The sequence below is a fragment of the Cavia porcellus genome, unplaced genomic scaffold (assembly GCF_034190915.1).
Source record: "Cavia porcellus strain 051 isolate PalLab524CR breed Dunkin Hartley unplaced genomic scaffold, mCavPor4.1 scaffold_19, whole genome shotgun sequence".
Lineage (NCBI taxonomy): Eukaryota > Metazoa > Chordata > Mammalia > Rodentia > Caviidae > Cavia > Cavia porcellus.
Genome location: NW_026947502.1, coordinates 22687827 through 22715777, shown reverse-complemented (window position 1 = coordinate 22715777; position 27951 = coordinate 22687827). Strand labels below are relative to the sequence as shown.

The 27951-nt window shown below is 46.6% G+C and overlaps 1 protein-coding gene across 1 annotated transcript in view; it reads right to left on the bottom strand.

Moving 5' to 3' along the window:
• Wwc1 (WW and C2 domain containing 1) overlaps positions 1–27951 on the bottom strand; it is a 156726-nt gene that overhangs the window by 11963 nt on the left and 116812 nt on the right. Inside the window, exons 10-18 of the mRNA XM_003473184.4 lie at positions 26797–26886; positions 25353–25888; positions 22442–22550; positions 21892–21972; positions 21190–21276; positions 19784–19976; positions 10767–10919; positions 8087–8178; positions 312–429 (exon numbers count right to left, since the gene is read on the bottom strand). Of these exons, the coding sequence (XP_003473232.2) occupies positions 312–429; positions 8087–8178; positions 10767–10919; positions 19784–19976; positions 21190–21276; positions 21892–21972; positions 22442–22550; positions 25353–25888; positions 26797–26886 (1459 nt within the window). The remainder of the gene's footprint in view (positions 1–311; positions 430–8086; positions 8179–10766; positions 10920–19783; positions 19977–21189; positions 21277–21891; positions 21973–22441; positions 22551–25352; positions 25889–26796; positions 26887–27951) is intronic.

Below are 27951 nucleotides of genomic sequence, written 5' to 3'. Positions count from 1 at the left end.
CAGACTGGAGGACACGGAGGCTGGGCAGGGATGAGTACCTGCCTAAGACCACACAGCCAGGAGCAGCGCTTCAGGGTCAGGTGAGATGCGCATGACAGCAAAGCGCAGTGAGCGCCCACAGAAACAGGGAACACACAGGAAGCAGAGGAGAGGACAGCTCAAGCCAGCCTCTCCTGGTTTCCTGTCACCAAAACGGCCCGAGGCCCAGGAGGGGCCACTCCTAAACAAGCTACTTCAGGTGGCCACTCAGAGACAGGCCAGGACTTAGCCCCAAGCCTTCCTGGCTGCTTACGTTTGACAGTGCCTCCTACCTTCACGGCGGGGTACCCATCCGAATCTGGCGAGGGCTTCTCAGTGAAAACATCCTCTTCACCCTCTTCCTCCTCCTCAGCCACCACCTCATTCTCGCTGGTGTCCTCCTCGTACCTCCTGCGGGGACAGAGCACTGTAGCTGACCACCCAGAAGCCCCGCTGCCTCTACTTGTCTGTCCTAAACTGCATCTGGGGCAGCACTTCTAAGCCTCTTTGTGATCGAGGATGTGTTTACCTTCTAAATGCCTAACTCAGGGCTGTAGATGTGGCTGAGTGGCGGAGTTTTCCTTAGCATGTGTGATTCCCTGGGTTGATCCCCAGCACTGCAATACCATCAACTTTGAGGTGTAATTTAAAGATAGCAAAATACATTTTCATTGTATAGTGTGCTGAGTGTTGACCACTGTATTCACTTGAATAAGCACAACCGCACTCATGATACAGCATATTCCATCAGCCTAAAATGGTCCCACTTAATTTTCCTACTACTCTCAAACAACTACTGATGAGCTTTCTATTTTAATAGATTAGATTTGATCTTTCTAGACTTTGACGTAAGTGGAATCAGACAGCATATACTCTTTTGTCTCTGCTGTCACCAAATTACTACATGTATCAGTAGCCCAGTTATTTTTAATGGCTGAGTAATATTCTCCTGGGTGGATGTCTTGTGGCTTTTTAAGCTACTCTTCAGTTGAAGAACACATGGATTGCTTCCATTTCTTAATCTTTATGAATAAAGCTTCTGAGAGTATCCCCACGCAAATCTTAGTATTATACCCTAGTTTTCATTTTTCTTGGATATTGTATCAGTTAGCTAGGGGTGCTGAAATGAAATACCACAGATTGGTCAGCTTCAACAACAGAACCTTATTTCTCATAGTTCTGAAGGCTGAAAATCTAAGATCAAAGCGCCAGCAGGTTTGGTTTGTCCTGAAGCTGCTCTCCTGGGCTTGCAGATGGTCATCTTCTCACCGTGTCCTCACAAGGTATTTCCTATGTTCTCATATCCTGGTGTCCCTCTGTGTCAAATTCCCTCCTCCTTCTTTTTCTTCTTCTTTGCGGTACTGGGAATTGAACCCATGGGTATTCATACTGAGGTACACCTCCAGCCCTTTTTATTTTTAATTTTGAGAATGGGTTTAAGTTTCCCAGACTATCTTGAATTTGTGGCACTCCTCTCTCAGCCTCCTAGAGTGCTCGAATGACAAGTATGCACCCCCATTGCCCCCCTGTCTCTCTCTCTCTCTGAGAAGGAAGAGCCTTGCTGTTTTTCCCAGGCTAGTCCTGCACTCATCATCCTCCTGCCCAGCTTCCCAGGCAGTTGGGGTCACGAGCTTGTGCCACCAGGCCTGGCTTCAAAGTCTCTCTCTTCTTACAAAGATGCCAGGCAGGTTGGATTAGGTCTCTAAGTTTAATGGATTCATGTTACCTTAAATCTCTTTTTTAAAAGCTGTGTCTCCAAACACTGTCACAAGCTGAGGTTCTGGAGGTTAGGAGTTCAAGGCAGGAATTTGGGAGGCACTGTTAAGCTCATAACAGATACACAGTTAAGAGCAGAAGTGTTAGGACTGAGGAGGTGGCTCCAGGCTAGCGGCCTGCCGTGCTTGGAACCCTGGGCTCACTCACTAGTGCTGGGTTCCAAAAACAGAAAAAAGAAAAACAGTGGTATTGTTGGGCCACCCAGTAAGCACAGGTATATCCTTTTATGAAAATCACAAATTACAAAATTCCTCCAAAGGAATTTTTTTCATTTTACATTCCCACTAGTAATTTAACCACAATTACAGCTCTTCATCAACACTTGGAGTAGTTTTGAATTATTTTGGGGGACGCTTATGATTGAACTCAAGAGTTAGCTCTACAGAGAGCTACATATATCCCTGTACATTTTACCTTTAAATTTAGTGATTCTACTAGATGTCTATTTGCATCTGGTTGTGGCTTTAATGTACCTTTTGTTGTTAAAAATTTTTTTATGCATTTATTAATCACTCACATATTTTCTTTTACAAAGCATCTATTAGAATTTTTAGACCCTTTACAAGTACGGGGCTTGGGGCTGGGGATTTAGCTGAGTGGCACAAGTGCCTGCCTGGCAGATGCAAGGTCATGAGTTTGATCCCTGGTACCAAAAAAAAGTGTGGGGGGTCCTTTTTATTATTGAGTTATAAGAGATCATTACATATTCAGGATACAGATCCTTTGTCAGGTGTAAGTAAAGCAAGTATTTTCTAAGTGGTATCTTCCAAAGAGCAGAAGTTTTAAATTGCAACAAAGTCCTATTTATCTGTTGTACGTTTTATAGTTTGTGCTTTTTATGTCCTAAGAAGTCTTTATGTTCCTCAAAGTTGAAAGAATTTCCTACCCTTTCTTCTAGACGTTTTATAGTTTGTGTTTTCTTCCATAACCCATTTCAGATTGTTGAACATGAAGGGAAATAGGCTTCACGGTCAGTTTTTCCCCATACGGATGTCCAATTGTTCCAGCATCAGCTGCTGAAGAGCATCCACCTTGGTGATCCCCTTCCTAATGATCCTGCTCTCCTGGGCTCCAGGGTTGGAACGATTTGGGGTGACAAATGGCCTGCATGTGTTCCGTGGTAATTTAGCTCCCTTCCCATCTTGACTGTTCAAAGACGTACATAACTGCCAGGCTTCCAACCAGCATGAGCCAGTGCTACCACGCGGAGCTGGAAGAATTCCAGCCAAAAGCAGAGAACTTGACATCTAGTTAGCTGGCTCAGTGAGGCTTTGGTAAACACAAAATCTCCCTGAGGGTTTTCTCAAGCTGGAGAATAAACCTTGGATCTCTACTACCAAGCCTGTAATTAAAACTCCCGGGTACTTAGATGGGATTCTGCGAGAGAGGGGACTTTGCTCTCCCTCCCTGCCCCAGCAGCCTCTCTATCTTCTGACACAGGAGCCCTTGAATTCACAGAAACACCTCCACAAAGAATTTTGCAGGAGCCACACTTGCCGGTATTTAATGAGGGCTTCATAATCTCTCTCTGCAATGCTATGACCTTCTCATAGTGCTTGAGGACATCATTACCATGTTACAGATTCAAAAGTGAAGGAGAAGTAAGGGCCAGCAGACCTTGTCGAATGCCATGGGCTGCTAAGCGATAGAGGCAAGTTCTTGTCTGGGACTATTCAACCCCACTAAGCACTTGATGGGTATGGGAGTCTCTTCCCCCAACTCTGAATCTTTTTTTTTTTTTTTTTTTTGGTCTTTTTCGTTTTTATCGGTACCAGGGATTGAACTCACGACTGCCTGCTTGCAAGGCAGGCGCTTATGCCGCTGAGCTAAATCCCCAGCCCCCAACTCTGAGTCTTGTACAACTAGGCGGGTATTGTACCACTGAGCTGCATCCCTGGTCCTAAAATGCCCAGGGTGGCCTTGAACCTGTGATCTTCCTACTTCAGCCTCCCAAGCACTGAGATTACAGCATACATCATCAACCTCTGAGTTCCACTTTTTAAAATTTTTTTAAAGACACAGGCTCTGTTTAAGTTGCCCAGATTGGTCTTGAACTTGTGATTCTCCTGCCTCAGTGTCCCAAACAAGTGGGGTTACAGGCACACACCACTACCCCCTTTCTACCTTTTCAATTTGACTGTGAATTTGTATTCTTTTTCTTTCTTTTTTTTTTTTTTTTTTTTCTTTTTTATCGGTACCAGGGATCAAACTCATGACCATGCACTTTCAAAGCAGGCACTTAGGCCACTGAGCTAAATCCCCAGCCCCATGAATTTGTATTCTTTATGTTGTGCTGAGGATCAAATAAAGGGACTTGGGCATACCAGACGAGTGCTCTACCACTGTGCTACATCCTTAGACCTTTGACTGTGACTCTGAAAGTATTCCAGCACAGAGGAAAAGAACCCACTCAACATCAGTTACAAACAGAAAAGTAATTAAGAGAGAGAACATCTTTTCACCCATTGCAGTGGTGGAAAAAATCAAGTGCAGGTGAAGGTGTGGGAGAGGGAAGAGTAGGAATTACCTGCAGGGAGTATAAATGAGAGCACACAATTTACAGGTTAGCAGCATCTGTTAAGACATTTTAAAAGTATACATTCTTAAGTATTTTGATTACATTGAGTGTCCCAGAGAGTGGAGGTTAGGGATACTATCCTTCTTTAGGCAGGCGGATTTACTATGTTAATACAACTCTTCCACTCTGTCTATTAAAATGTAAAGCACACACATGCTGGGACCCAGCAACATCACTCCCTGACATCCGCCAGACGCCTCTGTTCCCAAGAGGGCAAATATGGAGATTTTCCCCTTGTGTGTGGTTTATGAACAGATTCTTCTGTTTTCTAATGCTCTTACTTTTGTTTCGCTTGTGGATCTTTAAAAAACTCTTTTCTGATTTATATGAGCTGAAGAAACCCAAACACTGTAAACAGAGTGAGTAACAATGACACTGGGGGCCTCAACCCATGAATCCACAGCTACGGAGGCCCAGAAGGCTGGTTAATGTCCCAGGACCAGAAGCAGCCTGGGGTAAAGAGGCCGCAGGTGGGCTGAGCTGCTACAGCGGCTCAGGGATCCCCAGCCCTCTTTGTAAGGCAGCGGCTGGGAAGTTTGAATGGCAGAGGGTGGGGAGACTTGGGCCACAAAGAGAGAAAGAACAGAAGGCAGTTGCTAGGAGATGGCTTGAAAAGTCTCAGCACAAGCTTGGAATTTGGTAGGCGCCACTGATCTTGTGCCAGGGTTTCGGGAGACAGGTCCTGGGCCTATTTCTGGCATCAGGACTTTGCCTGTGTGAACTAGAGTATGGTGTAACAAACACAGCAGTGCCAGGGAGGGAAAGCACGGGAAGAGGAGAGAGAAACAGAGTAAGACAATGTGGAGAATCCTGTCACACACAAAGGGACGGGCAAAAATTCCAGGAACCTCACTAAACTCTTTATCACATGAAGAAATAGTAAAAGAATAACACAGGACTTAGCAAACCACAGCCTGTGAGCCAAATCCGGCCTGTGGTTCCCCCCACCACTACCACAGTACAAGCTATGAATGGGTTTTGTATTTTTAAGGGCTGACAATAATCAAAAAGAGAATAATTCATGACAGGTGCAAGTGATATGACATGCAAATTTCAGTCTCAGTAAAGGAAGCATCAGTGGAACCCAGACACGGCCGCTCATTTACCTAATGTTTATGGCTGTGACCATGCCACAGAAGCTGGCTTGAGAAAACGTGCTGGCTGCAGCCCACATAAGTAGAAAATATTTACTATCAGCTCTTTCCAGAAAACATTTGGTGACCTCCGGAGTCACAGATATTAAGGGAAAGCTCCATCTGAGACTAAATATATAATTGGAGGGTGAAACAGGAATAACATGAAAGAGTTACCCACTCCTTCCTCTGGGTCAGGGTCTGTGTTAAGTATTTGTCAGGTATAATTGCATTGAAGCTGCAAGATCTTCTAAGATATAGTGGCTAATTTTCTGTTTCACTGATGCAGAAATGGAGGGTTGGAGCGCTGGCTCTCACCCCAGCCTGCACAAGAGCATCACCCACAGATCAGTTAAAACTTCTAATGCTCCCATCACCCTAGACCCAGAGTGCCTCCAGAAGTGGACTGAGCCTCCAAATTTGTACCTGTGGGAACTCAGAGCCTGCGCACTTCAGACTGACATCCATGAACAGCAAGATTCACCGCTGTGGTCATTTCTTAGGTGAGAATTACCTTCTTTCTTTCCAGAGGTGCTTAGCAGCTCTGCTTCTCTTTTCCCTAATACTACTTTATACCAGGTACTGAATGTCTGCTACTCTTCGCTAGTGGCTTCCCCTGGTCATGGCCAGCAACCCTGGAGAGTGAGCATCGTGTTGATGTTTTCAGGTGAGGCTCAGGCAAGGTGAGAACCAGTTGAGCACAGCTGCAAGGCTGGGCTTCCACAGCACCGGTGATGCTCTGCTGCCTGAATTTCACTGAGCTGGGTGTACACTCACGTCAGCTTTTCCATATCTATGCACTTCAAACACTATATCACACTGAAAGTTATACGCAAACCTATATTACAACATTATCCACAACAAGATAGGCAATCAATTTAAGCACCTATCAATTTTTGAATGGATAAAGAAAATTATGATTTTATGTATACACGAACGATTTATGCATGTTATGTGTGTGAATAGAATACTACTGAGGTATAAATTTGTCATTTATGAAAACATGAGTGGACTGGAGGACATTATGTTAGGAGAAAGAAGGCAGGTACAGGATGACAAACACTAGACAGGGCTATGTATTCTCATCTGTATATGGAATGTCATCCATACACAAATTAATCTCACAAAAGAAGCCAGAGATGGGAGAGTGGATGGGAAATGGGCAGAGATACTGTATCCCATACATTTGTACCATTATGTCAATTAAAAAAATTAAAATTGCTTTAAGAGGAGGAAGAAGTCAAGCCCTAGTGTACATTACTGCTTATTTGTGGTACTGAGAACTGAACCCAGGGCCTTTGCACTGAGCTACATCCCAGCCCTTATTTTTTTTAGTTTTTAAAATTTTTGTTTTGAGACAGGGTCATGCAAAATCACTAAGTTGTCCAAACTGGATGGGCTTGAACTTGTGATCTTTCTGCTCGAGCTTCCCAGAGTTGCTGAGATTACACATGAGCAACACCACTCCTAGCTGTCACTCTCTCTCTGTCAGAAATCGAACTCAGGACTTCGCATTTGCCAGGCAGCTGCTGTGCTGCTGAGCTACATCCCCATCATTTCTTAAAGTGTGTGATGGGCCCTTTCTGTCCATAGGAAAGGAATTAAACAACACTGAACCACGGACTGAGAACCCTGTATTCTGTTCAGTTCTTGTGGGACACTCTGAATCCACCCGGGGGAGCATCTGCAGCGCAGAACCTTGTCAGCTTTGCTGAAACTTGCTCACTTTCCCTTTTAGCACAGGGAGAGAAGCTTTCAGGCCTAGCAATTTCTCCAGGTAGACTTCAAGAACACTGCTTTATTCTCATTATGCCAAATTTACGACAGCTACCTTCTGAGGCAGATGCGGCTCACAGCCTACCCAATGTCCACTCCTGTTTTTTTCTTTAGTAAAGATGTAGTATTGGCTTTTGTCAATAGCCCTCATTTCCCAATGTCCCTTGCAGCTCCGCTGGCCACGTAACCAAAGAGAAGCAAGCAGAGCTTGCCGTGTGTGACTTTCGGAAACACTTCCTGGACCACAGGCACACTGTTTTGTCTTTTCTCTTTCCTGCCTGATGCCTGTGTGACCTGGATTATAAAGCAGCCTCGATAAACGAAGCCTATTAGTAAAAACAGCAAAGCAGATATAGACCAGGAGTCGAGGGTTCCCAGTGACCGAACTGGACTGCTTTTTCCCATTCTTCATTTTAAGCCAGAAAGAAACGTCTCACGCACATCTGTACTTTCTCCTCTCTGATCCTAGCTGTCAAATGCATTCCTTACTGAAGAATTTTGAATTGGTGGCAAATGATACAAATCTTGCTTTTATCATAACATAAAATCTAGTTCACTTTTTAAAAATGAAAATAAACACCAGTGCATCAAGACATCGGGTGTGAATCTGCATGGTGATTCATGGAATGCAAAATGACAAATTGAGGAGGGATTTTAGAACCGCTGTACCTGCTCTCCTGTTACTTGCCTGCAGAGATTCTATGAGAACAGGCTCTCTGTGGTCCTGGAAGAACCCTTCTCTTGGTTGCCCTGGGTGTTGGAGAGCTCATCCCAGAGGCTGCTCAGAGTCAAGACACTCACTCACCAGCTGTCCTCCAGGGTCTGTGTGCTGCTTCTTCCCTCCTGCCTCTTTTCCAGCTCCACCGCTGTCTGTTCCAACAGGGCAGACACGGCATCCTGCAGAGACAAAGGCTGAAGGATCAGCGGATGCACTGTGGACTCTCCCCACAGAACGAGTGCAAAACCCAAAGATCAGAGTGGTCAAGTGTCTTGCCCAAGGTCACATAAACATTGGAACTACAGCCTTCTTTTCCTCTCACTGGTAGTTCTCCACAGAAATCACCCCTGCCTGAGTATACCTACTAAGCAGAATTTTGGAAGACAGCTAAGTTCAGCAGTGAAGTGAGGGAATTACAACTCTGACAGTAAGGAGATCATAAATCAGTCACCAAGGAGACCAAGGGGTGTGATCCATCATAACAACAGAAGGAAGACTGGGAGAGCAGTGAGGGTTACATGTCTGGGAAGACAGACACAGTAGCAAAGCCTGGGGCTGCATTCAGAGAGAGCTTCCTGGAGGAACACATCTATTCTCAATGGTGTCTCGGTGAGGAAGCTTGTGGGACTGAAGGAATTATTTCAACTCTTGTAGTAACTACCAGAAAAAGTCATCGTGAAGATTTTTTTTTTTTTTTTTTTTTTTTTGTCTTTTTCATTTTTATCGGTACCAGGGATCGAACTCACGACTGCCTGCTTACAAGGCAGGTGCTTACGCCGCTGAGCTAAATCCCCAGCCCCTATCGTGAAGATTAATCGATCCACAGATACACAGTTTGCAGAAAAGTCCCTAGCACATTGTCAGCACTCAGTAAGCAGCAGGAGATATAGAACAAAAACTGGAACCTCGAATTTTCTGAGTACATGATGGATGAATTTGCAGTGATCCGTGGTAGTGTGGGCCAGATTCTAAGTAACTCTTGAACTTGCTTTTCTTTCTAAGTAACTTTCTTTTCAGGGAAGGAAGAAAGAGCTCACAGCAGCTGAAGTCCTAGTTATAGGTCAACTTGGAGGACAGACAGACTACATGTAGCACCTTATTAATCAGGGAACCACTGGGATAGGTTGGGCTTGCTGTTCCCTGGGAGATGGGCATGGGGAAACTGCTGTGCTAGGGTTGATGTTATCTACCCAAGGTCATGTTCTAGAAAGGAGAGGAGTTTGTTTTTAAGACTTCAGCAGCTCACTGTCTTCTTTCTGGAAGAAGAGGGCCCTGGGTTTATGTCTAGCTTGGTTCCTTACTGGATGTATGATTTCAGGGAACTGGGTTAATCTCTTTGAGCACTGGGTACTGCGTATAATAAACAGGACAAAGATCGACACAAAACGAGCAGAGGTGATGGATGATGGAAAAAGGGGGAAAGGAGGCATGAGAAGGAGGAAGGAGAGAAGAAGAAAACAGACTTAATCCTCATCCTTCTCTTTCCTGAGATGGCACAGTCCATCACTTCTGTGGAAATTCTGGGCAGTGACTGCCTGGGACCTAGTGCAGACAAGGCAACCTGAGGCCCCATCACGCTCCAGCCCACTCGGGATGCGGTCAAGACCCTACAGGACTCCTGTCCATCAGGTGCAGGGGCAACTTCCTGGCTCCCAGTCTGTGGGCCAGTAGGTGTGGGCATTACAAGGGCAGGAAACAGTTGGAAGGAGACTGTCACAGACTAACGTGTACAGCACTAAAACAAATACATTTTTTTCAAAGATAGAATACAAAATTTTCAAGAAACTCAATACTTGAACAGTTAGCATTTAAACCCTTATATCCTATGTCTTGTTTGTTTGTTTGTATCCTTTTTAGGTTTTGGTTTGTTTGTTTTGAGACAGGATCTATGCAGTACAGGCTGGTCTTGAACTCACCCTGTAGCCCAGGTGGCCTCAAATTCACATCGATCCTCTTGCCTCAGCCTCCCAATGCTAGGATTACAGGCTTGCACCACCATGCCCAGCCTAGGTTTTGGTTTCTTTGAGACAGGGTTTCACACACATAGCCCAGGGTGGCCTTGAACTGGGGTCCTTGTGGCTCAGCCACCTGCGTGCCGAGGTTACAGGTGTGCACCACCACACCTGACAACACTAATTGTTACTTACAGGTATTTCTTCAAAGCCTTAGAACAGTCTTGTGAGGCTTAAATCAGACACAAAACAGAGGCTCAGAGAGGTGACAAGCCTGACACTTGTATTCCAACTAGGCATCTGGTTGGTGTCCTTTCCTTGACTCCCTGCTCCCTCTTGCATGCTTTCCAGGATGAACTTCACAGCAGTGTTTCAACAAAGATGAATTTGCTACCTCCCAGTTTTGTCCTTTCACCTTCTCTGGTTCATGGTTTTCCTATATTTCTGGCAGTTCAGAGGATGGAACCCAGGGCCCTGCAGTGATAGGCAAACATCCTATCTCTGACTCAAGGAGGCTTTGCACTTCTCTTTTTTATTAACTGTGAGTTGAGGTTTTCATCAGGCACATGACAGCAGGAAAGCAAAATACAGGTGCGGAAAGCTCAAGCGGCAGCTATTGAGCCACCTGGATCTTCCTAAAGCTCCCTCCCCAGGACCCTCCCCCCTGTCCATCACCCCTCCACCCCTCTGTTCCTCCCCTCTTCTTTGCACCTCAGCAGCCGCCTGCCCAGCTGTCTGGTTCCAGGAAGGGCTTTTAGGCTCCCTACCCAGCTCTGCGCATGTGCATGGTTGTTGCAGACCCGAGCCCAGCTCACCGCGCTCTCAGGCCCTGGAGAGGAGGCCGTGGCTCCTGCTGCCTTGAGCTCCCTGCTCTGTTTCTTCAAGTATTTGTAGCTCAGGAGGTTGTACCAGCGAGTTGACCTTTCCCCAGACTGGCAGACCTCGGCCAGACTGATCTGGGCGCCGCCCTGTTGGGGAGGAAGAAAAGCCAAGCATGAGTCAAGGTCCGAAGCATTTGGCTCCAAGAGAGAGTGTGGAAAACACCCTGGCAGGTGAGATAGAGGCTTCCCAGGAAGAAAAAAGGGCTCAGTGTTATTTCCAGTAATACATTCATTTATTGGCTTACTCATTTGCAAAACCTTTTCTTTGTCGTTTTGAGACTAAGGGTCTTGCGTGCTGAATAGGCTAGACTTGAACTCCTAGGCATAAGTGATCCTCCTGCCTCAGCCGTCTGAGTAGGAGGGCTACAGATGTGTGCCGAGCTGCCCCCGCTTTTTGGTGCTGAGGATTTAACTTTAGGCCTTATGCATTCCAAGTCCCTGTCTACCGCTAAACTACATCTGAAGCCCTTATTTGCCAAATCTTTATTAAGCATCTATCCTGTGTTTTATCTTTTTAAAAAAAATGGTAATTTAAAAACCCCACATAACATAAATGTATCATCCTTAATTTGACATGTACAATTCCACAGTATTAAGCATATTCACATAGTTGTGAAACAGATCTCTGGAACTTAACAATCTTGCAAATCTGAATTTTGTATTCGTTAAGCAACTCCCCTATTTCCCCTGACCCCTAGTAATCTCACTCCTCTGTTTCTATGAACTTTACCATTTCAGATACTTCCTGTGGAATCATGTTCCATTGTCTGTATATACTACTCTGTTTCTCCATTTTATGGACATTCGAGTTACTTCTACCTCTTAATTATTATGAACAGTGCTGCTATAAACATGAGTGTGAAAATATTCCTGAGACACCCTGCATGAATATACATCCAGAAATATCTGAATATACATCCAGATTGCTGGCTCACATGGTTATTTTATTTATCTATTGATTGATTGATTGATTGACACACGGTCTTGCTATGAGAATCAAGGCTTGCCTTAAACTTAGTTTGTGGCCTCGGCTGGTCTTGAACTTGTAGTGATCCTCCTGCTTCAGCCTCTCAAATGCTGAGAATTACAGGCATTACAGGCACTATTACACAGCCATTCTGATTTTAATTTTTTGAGGCACTTCAATACTGTTTTCCATAGTGTTTTTTGCATTATTTTATAACACCACTGTTGTAGTGTAGGGGTTGTAAGAATTAGGACACAGAATTTTTTTTTTTTTTTGGTCTTTTTTCATTTTTTTTATCAGTACCGGGGATCGAACTCACGACCGCCCGCTTGCAAGGCAGGTGCTTATGCCGCTGAGCTAAACCCCCAGCCCCTAGGACACAGAATTTATAATACTATTTCATGATGGTCAACCAGAGTTAAATACAGAAAGTACAGGAGATCTGTCCACAACACTAATGACTGAGAATATTCATCCAAGGGCCTGGATATCACAGCAATGTCCTGCATGAGTACAGACGAAGACCTAGAGTCCATGACAAATGCCTCCCACAAGTCCAACTGGAGGTCTAGAGCCCACGAGAAAGACTCACACCAGTCTGTTTTATGGATCTGTGTTGGGAAGGCCCAAAGGTTAGGGGTGGAAGCTAGGAAGTCTATGCCAGCAGGGTGAAGGAGCTGTGCTGGTAGGTTGAGAGTTCTACACTGAAGCCAAGGAGTCACACTCATAGTAAAAACCAGGGCTGTCCTGAAAAGCACCACAGCCATCCTCAGCGACACGGTGGACCCAAGCTCCTCCAACAATAAGTACATGCCAGAAAGCCAGCATGACAAATTTCTCCTGGAGATTAAATGGCACACGCCTTCCCCTCCGGAGCCAGGAAGCAATGCTCGATGTAAAGACCAGAGCTCTCCTAAAGTGAACCACAGCCACTCTCACCAACAAGGTCCGGAGCTCCTCTGATGACAATGGTTGAACTCACACTGGGGAAGCTAGTCATGATGAGCTCTTGCAGGAGAATCAATGGCTCAAAACAGCAACACTTAGAGACACCCACAATACCTAGCTTCTCCTTCTCCATGTCTCTATTTATGCTGGCAACTTTCTTCAGGTGGAACATCTACGCTTAGCACCATGCTGATTTATTTTAGTTGATATTAAGTTGACCACCAGTTTTTAATCCATAACCACAAACAATGTACTAGAGTTTCAGTTTCTATGCTAATACTTATTTTCTGTGTGTTTTTGATAGCCATCATGCTTGTGGGTATGAGATAGTATCTCAATGGTTATAACCTGTATTTCTTGGATGATTAGTGATGTTGAACACCTTTGCAGGTAAATGTTGCCCATTTGTATATCATTTTTGGAGAAATGTCTATTTCTTTGCTCATTTCTTAGTGGGGTTATTTGATTTATTTAGCACTGAGTACCTTTCCCATGCTAATCACACTCAGCAGTAAGTTCTGGGATGGATCCCATATAGTCTATCATTATCCAAGCAAATCAGTATTGACCAAGTAAGGAGAAGTGCACTGAAAACCTATCAATCATTCCTCCCATACCCAATCTACAAACATCTAAAAAGTTGACTAAACAAATTGTTAGTAAGGCATTGAGGCAATAGCTAATCCCTCACCTTGCTAGTGGGAATATAAAATAGCAGAAACCTTCCGGAAGGAATTTGGCAACTATCTGGATGAAACATGGATGGTTTTTACTCTCAGACTCAACAACGCTCCATGTAAACATCTATCCCACAGATACTCCTGAGTAAGTACACAGTGAACCGCAAACAAGAATCTTCCTTTTGGTTCCTCTGCTATAGCAAGATTTTAAAGACCTTAAAGGTCCACTAACAGGGAGTTGTTGAATAAACCAGGACATATTGTCCTGGAGCAGGACAGAACATGCAGCATGCTATTTTTGGGACAAGAAATGGAGACAAGGGGCTGGGGGTTTAGCTCAGCGGCATAAGCGCCTGCCTTGCAAGCAGGCAGTCGTGAGTTTGATCCCCGCTACCGATAAAAAGGAAAAAGACAAAAAAAAAAAAAAAAAACAAAAAAAAGAAATGGAGACAAGACAGAAGATAATGTTATTGCACCGTGTTTGCGGTGCAGGAAGGAGTAAATGATGCTTACAGAATCATTTGTGAAACAGGAGACATCAGAAAGTAAAGAAGAAACAATTGAAATGCTCCTTATAGAAGGTAGATGGCGGGGGGAGCTGGATTTCTCCTTAGCAAATCTTTCTTAGTTTTTCTTTGACTCATATACATGAAAATGAGCTCCAACAAATTAGCCTACTAAGTAAAACCTCACGGAGAAAGGAATTAATTCAACTAATTTAATATCTTTTCCCTGAACACCCTTAGTTGAAAAACCTACAAACTAACTTTAATTATTCCTCAGAGGTTTAATTTTTTAACCAGTCCCTTTTTGTCAAGAGCCTGGGTCAGACAGGGATTTAACTCACTCACCCCTCAACCCCCAGAATGGTTTTCTTCATTACCACACACAGTGACTGTGCCAGGGAGGTGTAGAGCACCAAAAGCCAGGCAATGACTCAGGATGGCAACTACGATGAATAAAATACTTTTTATTTATTTATTGTTATTATTATTTTTTGCAGTACCCAGGGCCTTGCAGGTGCTAGACAAGTGGTTTAACTTTTGAGCTCTACCCCTAGCTTTTTTTAAAAAACCTGAGATAGGGTTTCGCTGAGCTGACCAGGCTAGCCTCAAGCTTCTCAAGGAGTGGGATTACAGGTGTGCACTGCTGTGCCCGGCAGGAAGGTGCTCTTCGATTTACCTGCAATTCTTTCTTCTAGTTTCTTCTACATGCTAAGCATTTCTAATCCAAAAATCTGTAATCCAAGCTTTGAGCATCAACATGATGCCCTAAGCGCTAAATTCCACACCATTTTTAAGGTGTAAAACTACTTTTAAAATATTCTATAAAATTACCTTCAGGCTACGTTTATAAGGGTCTGTGAAACATAAATGAATTTCCTGTTTAGACTTGGGTTCTGCCTTCAAGATATGTAGCAGATACAAATATTTCAAAATCCAAAATCTAAGCATTTCTAGTCCTAAGTAATTTGGATAGGGATATTAAATCTGCATGAGAATATAGCATGCATTATGCTCTCTGAGTAGCTAAAAGTAACTTTTGGGAGATGGGGTTGAGTCAGGAGAGGAAGCCAACACAATACTGACACTTGTGTGGAATTGGCTTCTTCATCTGGAAAGTAGCGGAAATAGCTCCTAAGGGTAAGGTTAAAGGGAAAATTACAGTCAGTTCAGGTATTAAACATCTGACATATTTTAGGCACCAAAGTAAATATAAAAATATGTAAAGCACACTCATATTAATCATCCATTCATTCAACAAATATTCCCTGAACGCTTCACATATGATTTACTTCTGTAAACTAGATTAAGGGCACTTGTGTACATTCAGTCATTCATCTACTGAACACATCCAAAGTTGCCAAGTAGCCTTTAAGGGCCAGGCACTGTTTTGGGGGCTGAGGGTACAGCGGGATTTCAAGTGTACATGAAAAGCCCTGCGCGCATGAGCTGACTTTCAAGTCTGGGAGAATTATATAAACAAATCAGTAAGCAAACTTTGTATTGTATTTCAATAAATTCAGATGTTATCAGTTATAATGTAACTACTATTTTATGCATCACTAAGGAAAAAAGTTGCCAGTTAAGCTAGCACTGCCAGCAAGAACAAACTGCATCTTGATAAAATGGGAAGGTAACACATACCCTAAACTCTGTGAGATACAGCTAAATATTAGGTGATAAAAATTGCTACCGAGAAAAAAGTAACACAAGGAAAGGTGAGAGGAAGGAACTTGAAGGTGGAGAGGGGAATAGGAGATTAGAAGGAAGGCTTCTAAGAGAGGACGTTTGGGGGATCTCTGAATGAGGAGAGAGAGCAAGTCCTGCCTGTGGACATCAGGAGGAAAGGAATTCCAGCCAGAGGACACAGTAAAAATGTACAAGAGAGAACAGAACATGCTGGGTATTCAAGGAACACAAAGAAGACAGACGATTGGGGCTGCCATCAACTGAGACAGAGAAGACACAGGACAACCGATCAAGGGCACTCTGGGACCACCCAGATTTGAGGTGCTATTGAGATGTGTAATGCAAGACGCGGCATAGGAGTGGGAATTTAAAGTCAAGGAGTAGAAGGCCCGGATTAAGGCATGCACCAGGGATCGTGTCGAAGCTGGGAAGCAGGGTAAGATCACCAAACAAGTGACTAGGGAAGGAGAGGGCGCGCAGACTGAGTGCGGGGCACTCTGACACAGAGAAGCCAGGGAAGCGAGGCAGAATCATCACTCGAGACCCACAGAAAAGCCAGAAATGTGGGAAGATTAGGAGAGAGAGGTTTCGGGGAAGCCAAGGGCAAGGGCTGTCAAGAAGGTAGGATGAAGAGAGGTCCAAGTGCAGGTCAGGAAAGATGGGAGGGAAGAGCTGGTTGCCGGGTTTAGTAAAAAAGCAGGTCAAGGATGCAGACTGGCATGTTTTCAGTAGAGTGAAGAGGGCAAAGCCCGAGTGGACTGATTACAGGAAGTGGACACCTCTTCCAACTTTTACCACACACAAAAAAGGAAGAAACAGCGTCATAGTTGGAAGTGGACACAGGGTGAAAAAAAGGTTATTTTGTTTGCAGCATGGGAGAAATCAGACAGGACTGGTATACCAGGAGGCTGGACCCAGCAGAGAAAGCAGGAGAACAGTGAAGTCCTGGAGCTGGGAGAGGAGGGAGAGGCTGCCTGCGGACCGGAGTATGGAAGGTCTGTCCTCAGAGACTGCAGCACCAGCCGGAGCTTCGGAAGCACCCTGCGTGCAGTGGGAACAGCAAGAGCTCTATTCAGTCTCCTGCACTGTCTCACTGGGAGACGAGCAGGGTGAATCAGGCACTGTGCTAAGCGGGAGAGGAGACCACGAGCCAGAGAGCTGCAGTCTGATGATAGCTGGGCACTGTTCTCAGTTTGCAGGATGACAGCAATGGTAGTTTTCAAAGACTGACACCCGCTGTATACAGCTCTGTGTGTTGCACAGGTGGGGAGCGGGAGGAGGTGGAGGGCTCCTTTGACAGGGATGGCGTTTTGCCAAATGAGTAGAGCAGAGTGACAACGAACAAGGGAGTTGTCAGAGTGGCTAGCTGTGGGGCTTGGTAAGTGGGCTGTCACGACAGAACCTGAGCTGTGTCACACACATCCTAGTGGCTGAGTAGTATTCGGAATACATGGTAGAACTGTGGCCTGTGGCTTATGATCTTGTGGAAGGCAGCTCATACATTCCACTCAGCATATAATCTGGGTCTGGGGAAATGACGTCCCTCATGTTAACCTTCCAAGGGAGCACAGTGCAAAGCTATAACATAAGGATACTGATTCTAAGCTGAAATCCAGACTTGCCCATCTGCTTGCTGGATGACCTGGGAGGGTCACCAAGCCTTCCAGGACCTGCTTCCCTCGTTTATACAATGCAGTCATCTTGTGCTGAGGGTTAAATGAGATGCTGCCCACGAAGCTCCTGGGCCAATAGAAGACTCACAGACAGTGTGACCATGGGCACTGTTGCTGGTGCCTGGTTGATTAAATGGCTTGAAATAGACTGGGGATTCCACAGAGCCAGCAATGTAGGGAGACTCCGTGTGGGAGCAGACAAGCCCTTTCCCTCTCGTCTCACTTCCTTCCCTCCTATAGCTACCAAAATATAACAGCCTGACACTCCGTGTCCCCGCTACGTGCGGGAAAGGAGGCTTCCCATTGGTCAGGGACAGAGACAAGCCACAGGCAGATGAGTGCTTTGGCTGCTGCCATGGCAACCACTGATGGCCAGACTTCAATTAAGGAGGAAGAATAAAAGGCACCCACTTAGGGGAGGAAAATAGGATTGAGTCTCTTCTCATTTAGGAATGCCCAGGGCCGAGGAAAACCTTCTTGCTCTTTCGTTCAGCATTCACCATGGCCAGACCCTTTTAGTCACCATCCCCACCTGTGGCCTCCAGGGAGCCCTGTACAAACATGGACAGCACAGAGGAGTTGGTATGCAGGGGCTTCAGACACTGACCTGACTGGGATCAATTACAACTTCTGCAGCTTTCCAGCTTTAGGGACTGTCTCTCACCGCTCTATGCATCAGCTTCCCAGCTGGTATAAAACAACCTAGTTTACCAAACTGGAACGAGGGTCAACAGAGAGCATGCATGTCAGGGACTTAGCTCGGGGCCTGCTGCATAAATTACAGCCTTCTGACATTCATTAAGGTTTTACTGTCAATAATAATCCCGTAAGAGGCAGTGGTGCTGTTGCAGATCCAGCTGGGCAGGAAAGAGAAAGGAACTGAGGTCCAGTCAGCACTGTGCATCTGCCAATCTCTGCATCCTCATGGCATGAGGGGTGATCCAGAGATGGGCAGCACTGGGATACCCTGGGAGGGCTGTTTGGAATCCAGATCCGCATGTTAACCAGAGCTCCGGGTACCCTGGGTACACATGCATTACAGAGAGAGTTGCATTGTTTGTGGTTCAGGTAACCCTTGAGAACAATGGCCTGCAAGGTAGGCAGTATGATCTGGGTTTACAGATCAAGGAGATGAGACTGCAAAATAAAGGCACAGTGACAGGGTGGGAAGGGAAGTCACATTCTGAGAGTGTGACGCTATAATTCTGTGGGAGAGAGAAGAATTTTCTAGTTCCACCGGGCCCAGGCAAGGCCAGAAAGCTCAGAAGCTCCTCAAAGTAGTCAATGCCTGTGGTTCACCCCATGAGAAAGGAGACCAGCCTGCAGAGGATGCAGCGATCACCATGGCCATTCTGCTAGCCTGCTGACATGGGGAAGGCTTGGTGAGCATCCAGGTCTCCCTTCTGCACGGGCTTCACATTATTCTATCACTGCAGCACTCCCTTCCAGCAGGGCCCTCACCACACCACGTTTCTGCGTTAGCCATCAAAGCTGGCTTCTTGAAGTGGTTCTCCCATGGGATCCCCACTGCGTGACCTGGAGTAGGCGCCTGGAGTAGGCACTCAGGAGACGTCCAGTAGAGACGTGAGCGAGCAGAGCTTCTCTTTGTACCCATGCCAATTCCTTATTAAAACACTTGAATGTTTTAAGTAGCATCAGGGTTAACAGAGGCCTGTCCTTCTCTCAGCTCATTTGTACGTCACAAGCCTGAGTAAACTCCCCTCTTTTCCACATGATAAGACATCGTCCATCAGCCTATGTCAAAGGGCATGCCTGTCTGAGGACACACGCATACCCACCTTCATCTCTACTTCTATTCCTGCCAGTGCAGTGAGCAGGAGCAGGAAGAGAAGGAGGAGGAGGAGGAGGGGAAAGAGGAGGAATTAGAGGAAGAGGAGGAGGTCATAAGAACAGGACCTCTGGTATGGAAAGGGACCAGCAATGGCCCAATTCAATGAGAACTTACTGTGTGAACTTACTCTTAGATACTTTGCACAAACTGTCTCATTTAGTCCTTTTAATGACCCTGCTGGAGGCACTATTCATGTATCACAGATGAGAAGGATGATGAGCAGAGATGTTAAATAACTTGCTGCAGGACGGCCAGCTACTGAGAAAGTGGTAAGGGTGGGAATGGAATGTGGGTCTGGGTCTTTTGTCTGGTCTCTAACTCCAACCTATATCACTTTCACATCTTCTTTTCTTCTGTGGGGTGGGAATCTAATTCAGGACCTCATGCTTATTAGGCTCTATTGCTGGGCTACATACCTGGCCCTCTTTTACTTGATTTTGAAATGAGGCCTTGCTAAATTGCCAGGGCTGGCCTTGAACTTGTGATCAGTTCTGCCTCAGCTTCCCAAGAAAATGGGATTACAAATGTGTACCACCATGGCTAGCTTTGCCCTCAAACCTTCTAAAGGCTCAGGGTGGACCAACTCCCAGAAGGAATGAAGGACAGGAAAATGGACAGAATGACGGTCACAGCACTCACCAGGCACTCCTCTGTGTGGCCCTGGTCAGTGGTGCACACGTCGACTCGCAAAGTCTTCTGGCGAAGGGCCGGGTAGGACATGGACACCCAGAAGGCTTCGTTGAACACTAGGCTGTCAGAGGCGTCCAGGGGCCGGGTCCGAAACAGGCAGGTGGTGCTTTCAGAACAGGGGAGGACAGCCACACGGATGTTCCTACAAGGGGACAGAACCGCAGGGGTAGGCCAATGTGTGGGGGCTCAGCTCAGCTAGGGGTAGCCAATGTGTGGGGTTCAGCAGCTGCTGAAATCGCCCAAAAACAGCAGCAGAAGAATTTGCAGAATCTGTTAAGATATCACACAGGTATTTGTGAAGCACGCAGGAAGGGCCTCAGACTGCTCTTCCTATCTCTGGGTACCCAGATTTTTCAGAATCTCAAAGCATGTAGAGCCTGAGATGTCCTGCGCACAGATGCTGTCAGGGAAATAGAACTCCTCAGACACCCAAAGCAGAGTATCAGACCCCATGCAGAGAAGTATCTGATAGTCCTAACAAAGCTACAGATGCATTCATTCTTGGACCCAGATGGCACTCTTGGGCTTATCCCATAGATATGCCAGCATAAGTACTGACAAGGTACAGAAAAGATTATTTGTCCTGGCATTGTTCATATGGGCAAGGGCTGGAAACAAGCCAAGAGTCCAATGTTGTCTGCCTCCTACTGTCTGTCTTTCTAGTTCTCTCCTTTTTTCCTCATGTCCCACTCGGAGACTGGCTGGCTGGAGTTCTTATTGCTACCCTCCAGGCCACCGGTAGTGAACTCACGGCATGCATGCAACTGTATCATTGACCATTCACCATCACTGCTCTAGGCCTTATGGACAAAGTCTTCTGGCGAAGGGCTGGGTAGGAGCCAGCAAATAGGGAGATGAGCACGATCTAACATATATGTCCTCTGCAATGGGGAGAGCAATAGCCTGTAGTGCAAGTGTTTCTGTTCAGGTAACATCCAGTAACATCCTTGCAAGGGATGTACTGACGGGCACCTAACCTTTAAAGTGGGAGACCCATCCCTTTCTGCGTGGAATGTCTGAGCTTCATAAAGACAGTATGTACTGTGACCACTGCTTCAGTAGGGCAGGGTTTATGAGGGATTTGCTTGGTATCCCACTCCCAGAGCTGGCATGGAGGTGTCCAGGACATGTGAGGGAAGGAATGGAAAATGTCTATGGGACTTCTCCCTATGGCTGGATGAGCCTCCTGCTGTGCCTGCATGCACATGAACAGGACAGATCTTTAGCATCTTGGTCACATGCACTAAGTACCCACATCAGTATCTGGAGTTGGAGGGGGACAGAGCAGCAGAGCATCACCAGGGAGGACCACAGAAGGGAGAAGGAAATTCATGGGCGCCCAGTTCCATACTCACACTTTCTGGTCTTGTTGCAGTAACAGAGCTGAAAGGTTACTCAGCTGAATGATTAATATTGCAAACTGCTTATTCTTCTCATCATACCTGAAGGAAAAGGGGCATATGGAACACCTGTTAGGAACCCATTTCCCTCTTTCTTTCTTTCTTAATATTCACAGGATGTGGCTGTGTTGGGAACTGTGGTGAGCTACTCATGCAAGGGCGCAGATCCGGAGCTGCCAGTCCTAATATTGAACTGCTGCAAATTAATTTCTATTAAAAAAAATCACTGACGTCATTTCCCAGCAAGAGAAATAACATGTGTATCAGCTGAATCTGGGCTGCAGCTGCCAGAGGTCACCCTGGGTCCAGATGGTTGGAACCTCGGTGGGGATGGGAAGCTAAAAACTTGGGTGACAGTGAACAAACTCCTGCGCAGACAGCAGGTCTGTCCTGGATGTGGCTCTACTGATGTCCAGCTCAATGTACAGGTGCAAGTTGCCAGGGCTTTCAAAACCCCATGTGCTCCATCCTAGAGTGGGGAGCTGGGAGCTGGAGAAAAAATTGGTGCCCCTTTCATGGGGAGCCCGCTATGGTCAGTAGGTGGACCTGGTTCTGCACCCTGGCTGCCTAGCCATAACAGTGAAGGTCACTTAAGTGCAGTGGATAAAGGAGAAGCCCAGGCAGACCCTGCCACAGGCTTCACCTCCCAACACTTACTTCAGAGTAACCTGAACCCGAGGGGCACCCACAACTTCTGATTCGTCACTGTCAAACGCAGCTGCTTCGGGAACACCCAGTCTGAAAGGCAGCAGGAGAGAAGAGTCAGGTTCTCTGTGGTGAATGGGAACAGAGACATGTCTGCGAAACTGTGGCTGGGTCCTCCAGGAGACTGATTCTGCCTGCCGTCTCTCCAGGGCCTCTTCCCTGTGCGTGGGCTCCTCTCTAGAAGGTGCTTCCATTTCTCTGGTTCTTACTCCTATCACACACCCTTAGCAACCACCACTCTAGAATCAGCTCTCCCCAAATCTGAGCCGTCTCCACTCCTAGGAGGAGCAGCACCATCCACACACATCTTTGTGTTTTGCCCAGCCCCCTGCACACCCCCTGCCAAGGCTGGCAGGAAAGGTGAGGTCACTTAAGAAATTCCCTCCTAGGGGGGACATTGGGGGGGGGGGTGTCCAAAGCCCAAGCCATCTCATGGTTTTGGGCTGGCAGATGTAGAACCCATGGCCTTCACAGACACAGGGACCATCATTCATGGGCCCACCTCTGCACAGAAGCCTCGTATACACCACTGTCCCCAGCCACGGACTCATCGGACACTGCAGCCGAGACACAGGCCACTTGCAGGCCGCATGCTTGAACCGTATTCACAGCTGGAGGAGGACAGGGAAAAAGAAAGCCAGAAAGGGAGGTTCAGGAACTAGGACAGCATCTTTACAGCACAGCCTTAACCCACCTTCCACTGTAAGATGGTTCTATCAAACCCCAACTAGTTCTGAATTCTAAAGCAAACATCTGGGTTTGCCTCGGGGCAGAAGATGACGTCACACATGATTTTATGTTTAATATCCTGGGCTCTGGGGTCAAATGCCTGAGCTCAAACATGGCTCCATTGCTTAACACTTTATGACCCTGGTTTATTGATTTAACCTCTTAAGCATCAGATTCCTCATTGCAAAATGGAGGAAATACTAATTCCTTGATAGGCTAGTTGGACATGTCTGGAGACTCCATAAGACACAATAGGTGACAATGTGAACAACAGGACAGGGAAAGTACCTTGCCAAACTCATACCACTGTTGAGTGGTATGGCTATTTCTGTTTCTGACACAGTGGTAATGGCTCTAGATCCTTCCTTACAACCTGGGACAAAACAAACAGCTAAAACCTCAAAGAGGCAAGGGAGGGATTTAGCACCTGCTATCTCACTGGGCCCAACCTTTCTACTCTTAATCCTGCAGCTCCACTTCCCTGTCTTTACCAGAAATCCTTGCAGTCCTCTGGCCTGGGGCTTGTAATGGAGGACTCTGCTCATCCTGCCTTTGTTGGGGTAAGGAGCACCTGTGGTGTGCAGGGTCCATATCTGGACCAGGTTCAGAGCTACACAGATCAATAGACAGTTCCTGCCCTCTGCGGGGTGGGGATGGCCAGATATGGGTCTTCAAGTTCACAGCATATATCTGGGCGCTGCTGAGTACCAGGTACCAGGGTCTGGTGGAAGAACGGGGCTGGCCATACCAGGTGCACAGAGGCTGGAAAATGGAGGCTGAGGACAGGGATGAACGACACAGAGCGCTTGGGAGATGGCAAGTGCTGGGGACGGGCAAGTGGCATCTCCACCCTCTGCTAAACCACTTAAGGAGATTAATTTGTCTGCTGACTGAACAGCGGCACTAATCGCATAACCTGCTTAGCATCGGAGCTCTGCCTTGCACAGCTTGCTGTGGACCAGGCTTCTGGAGACGGCAGGAAGGAAGTGTGCCTAGCCCATGTGCTACCGCTGGCCCACGAGCCTCAAGGTCACTGTCAGGTAGGACTAGTGGAGGGAGTCACCCCTCTGGACTGACTGGAGTCCCAGGGTCCTGCTGTGGCTCAATGCTCCCATCAGAGACACTTGTGAAACCTGTTAGAGATTCTGCCTGCACTCCCCCCCCTCGGGGAACAATCTGCTGAAGTTTGCCACCTGCTGTAGTAGGAGGCTTGTTTTTATTTTTGTTTGTGAGCACTCAGCAAGACTCCCCTCCTCATGAAGGAACCCTAGGGATATCTCTGCTCCTGTTCTAATGGAAGTGCTGACACACAGAGCTTTTGATTAACCAGAGCCCCTACCCCCATTTCCACCCTGGCTTCTACTGGCTCTTGCACACACAGGGAGACTTTTGGACACAACAGTAACAGCCCTGCCCATGGCTGAGATGGGGTCAGCTCCTCCTCATGGGTCTCATAAAGAACACAGAGCCTGAGCCCTTTGCAGGCAGGTCTGGGCATACGCAATAGAGTGGGTTCCAGCCAGGTGATCCCCCTGCCAGGTCTCATTCTGCTGCCCCACTGCAGTCTTTAATTTCTCTCTGCCTCACTGAGAAGCTCCACAGAGGCTTACTGAGCACCCTGCTCTGTCCAGAGCTGGACGGACTTGGTGGCACTGGAAAGCCACCATGAATCAGTGCACTGAGCTGCCTCAGCTCTGGGATGTAAGTAGGGAGACGGCATGACAAGCACTGTATGGGGTTCTGAGATCGGGAAGACCTGGGTTCCAATCTCTGCTTCCTTATTTCTGTCTGGGTGACCTAGGTCAAAGAATGTTAAATGGTAGCTACCGATAAATGGTAGCTATTATGATTTATTGTGTAGTTGTTGCTAAAGAGTTTTCCTCTACTCCAAGGAATTGAATTGTGATCATCACTTATTTTGAAGATTCCAACTTCGATATCAGAATGTTCTTTCTGATCCTACGTGGAATGAGTCCCTGCTGCAATCAGGGTAAAATCTGAACTTCTAAAATCTCTCCAGGTCTTACTTGGTCAGGACTCTGCCTAATTCTCCCGCACTCCTGGTGACCCCACACTTCTGAGAAACACCTTCCCCACCCCCTCTTTGATCCCCCTTCTCTCCTACTTTTTTCAAGGCTGGCTTCCCCTCATCATTCATTTTACTCCACTGCCACCTTCCTTTGTAACCAATCCTGAACTGATGGTCCCTCTGTAAGCTGAAAGGTCCTATCATATGCCCTGAACTGTTTACTTCACAATGCTTCTGTCTTACTGTGTTTATTTGAGCCTCCATGTGAACTTAAACTTCTTGAAAACAGGGACTGGGTCTGTCTTCAAAACTGCATCCTGAGTGACTAACCCAGTGGGTGGCAGATGGCATATCCGTTAAACACATGGGTGAGTGGAATCCATGTACACCCATTAGTACAGGATCTGGCATTTAGTTTTAGTGCTGAATACCTGCTGAATAAATAAATCTACCAGGAAAACCCTTTGCACAGAACCCAGAGCATACTGGGCTAACAGATGTCTACTGAATGAATAAACAATCTACCATGTAAAGACCTGGCACACAGAAAGCACTTGGTAAGCATCACCATAATTACCATGTTGGGGGGAAGGCGCTCCATGTGCAAAGCACCTTTTCCTCCTTGTTTCCCACCCTCTGGATAGGCGCCTCCTACCTTGGCCCAGTGGCTTGCTCTCTGTCCCTGGTTCCTCCAGCTGGTATCTGTCCTGGGTACTGCCACCAAGGCTCAGCTCACAAAGAGTGGCACTCAGCTCTGGGTCTTCAAACTCCAGGGGGGTCAGAAAGGCATCTCCAGCCAGGAGGGGGTCGGTGATGAGAGGGGAACACGGTGGGGATGGGGAGGAGAGAGAGGACCGTGGAGACAGGGAGGTCATGGACTTTGGGGTGCCAGACCGGGAGCACAGGGCCTGCAGGCGGCTACCCACTTCGGCCTTCTGGGTCTTGGCCACCTCGTTCTCATGGATGGTGGTAATGCAGCCAGAGGGCCGGAAGCCCGTGGGTCCCTCCAGGAACAGGAGCTCCACCTTGCTCTGCAGCTCTGAGTCCAGCTGCTCAAAGGGGTCATAGTAGAGATCTGTGAAGCTGGCTGAGGCTGAAGAATCCAGGCTGGAGGCAGCCAGGGAGCCCCGGCTGGAGGTGAGGGACCCAGGGCTGCTGCCTGAGGACAGGGACTGCATGCTGCTGGACAGGCTGGGGAGAGGGAGGGAAAGGACAGTGAGGACACATGGTGAATGAGTCACCTGGGACTGTCTCTGAGCCCGGGAAAGCACCATGGGTGCTGAGAAAACATGATTGATCCCTTTGGGCTGACTTTACAGCAGCCAGGTCAGCCGTGCACCCAATTTTCCCAGACATGCTGAGAAGGCAATGTCACCAGACAGTGGCACAGCTGGTATTTAAAGCCTAGGCTCCTGTCTTAAAGATCCACTTTTTCTAACTCTTTCCCAAATCTCCACTGGTCATGTTGCACTTTAATGACATTTTCTCATATTTTAATGAAGCCTAAAATATTTCCCAGTATCTTTCTTGAAGTCAACTCAGTCTTTTCACCTCAAATACACTTATTTTGTTTGTTTTTTTTTATTTTTGGAGGTACTAAGGGTTGAACACTCACAACCTTGCACTTGCCAGGTAGGTGTTTACGCCACTAAGCTAAATTGCTGGCCCCAAATACACTTATCTGAAAAGGAAACTTGCGTTATTTGAAAATCAATGTTACTTGCTACACACAAAAGGAAACCAACAGGAAAAAATTAGATGAGAACAAAATGCTGGCACTGAATTCTATCGATATGCTGTTGCCCACCACGACCCAGGTCTAAATCCTACTTTGCGTTGTAAAAGTGGGCCAGTAAGTGTAAGAAATGTATCTGTGGGCATTCAGGGCACCTGACGGGGGCCTTCTCAGTGTGGGCAGCCTGTACAGTGATAGACCCTGTGTCTGGCCACACCAAGCCAGGCTGAAGTCTGCTAAGAAAACCATCTTCTAAATTTCTAAACACCCCTACTCAATCCACGGAGACCAAGTTGTGAGCAGCTCTGGGCTGAGAATACCTGCTTCCCCAGGGGGACCCCCCACACACATACACACCGCTCACCTTTTCAGCTGGGAGTGCAGAGTTGCTACTTGCCGAGTTGCTTCCTCCAGTTCCCTCACCAGCTGGTTCCTCTTACTGTTTAACTTTAACCTGAAGGGAGAGAAAAGCACAGTGAAAAAGGATTCAGCCCTTCTCCTCGTGTCCCATTCCCCCAAAAGGAGGCACAAGCCTCTGCTCTGACAGAGGGACACAGAACAAAGACACATACACAACAGCCTTCAGGAAGAATTTTACTATGGTGTTGGGAAGAAATCTAGCCTCTATTTACATGATGATCCACCATGGTAATTACTTTATTAATCACCATAGGCACTGTGCAAGGGACTTTAAGACATGACCTTTAGTCACACAATGATGGTTAAAATAATTTTTACCATTTTGCACATAAGAAAATTGAGGCTCTTAGAATTAAATTATTTACTTAAAGCTATAGAATTAATGGTAGAATCTGGGTTTCACCCAACAGTCCCTCTTTCTCTTTCTCTCATTTCTTCTTTCCTTTCCTCTTTCTCCAACAATTATTTCTTTCCTTCTTTTGTCCCCCTTTCTCTTCTCCCGCCCCCTTTCTTTCTTCAACTACTATTTAGTGAGTGATGCATCCCTTGGCATTTGGGTAAGGCTCTGCTCTTGAGGACTACATATATTCTACCAGGAAGAGTATAACTTAAGAAGCTTAAGAAATATTCAGAGACCTAATTAGTGCCGTGTGGAACAAAGTCTATGGGGGAAGTGTAGACTGATGGGAAAGAACATTAAGAGAGGACACCTAGTTGGAATTTGAGGTAGCTTCTTAGTGGCTGAGACCACTGGTGCGCACTCCTGTTTGTGCCATCCTAAGCCCTTGAGCTCAACAGCGGGACCATTTTCCCAGATTCCCTTGCTGCTGGGTAGGGCACATGACTGAGCTCTAGCCAATGAGATTTGAGCAGAAGCCATGTGTATCACGGTGCAGTGGTTTACAGAAGTGGGCAACACAGTGTATTTCTCACCGACTCTTACGACTTTAGGGTGGGAGGCAGGACAGATAGAAAGAGCCTGTATTTCTGAACTACCACACAAAAGACTGCTGGTTACTATGAATGTCCAATTAAAAACCATATGAGCAAGAAATAAACTTTTGATTGTGTGAATCCCCAGAGGTTTGGGGACCATATG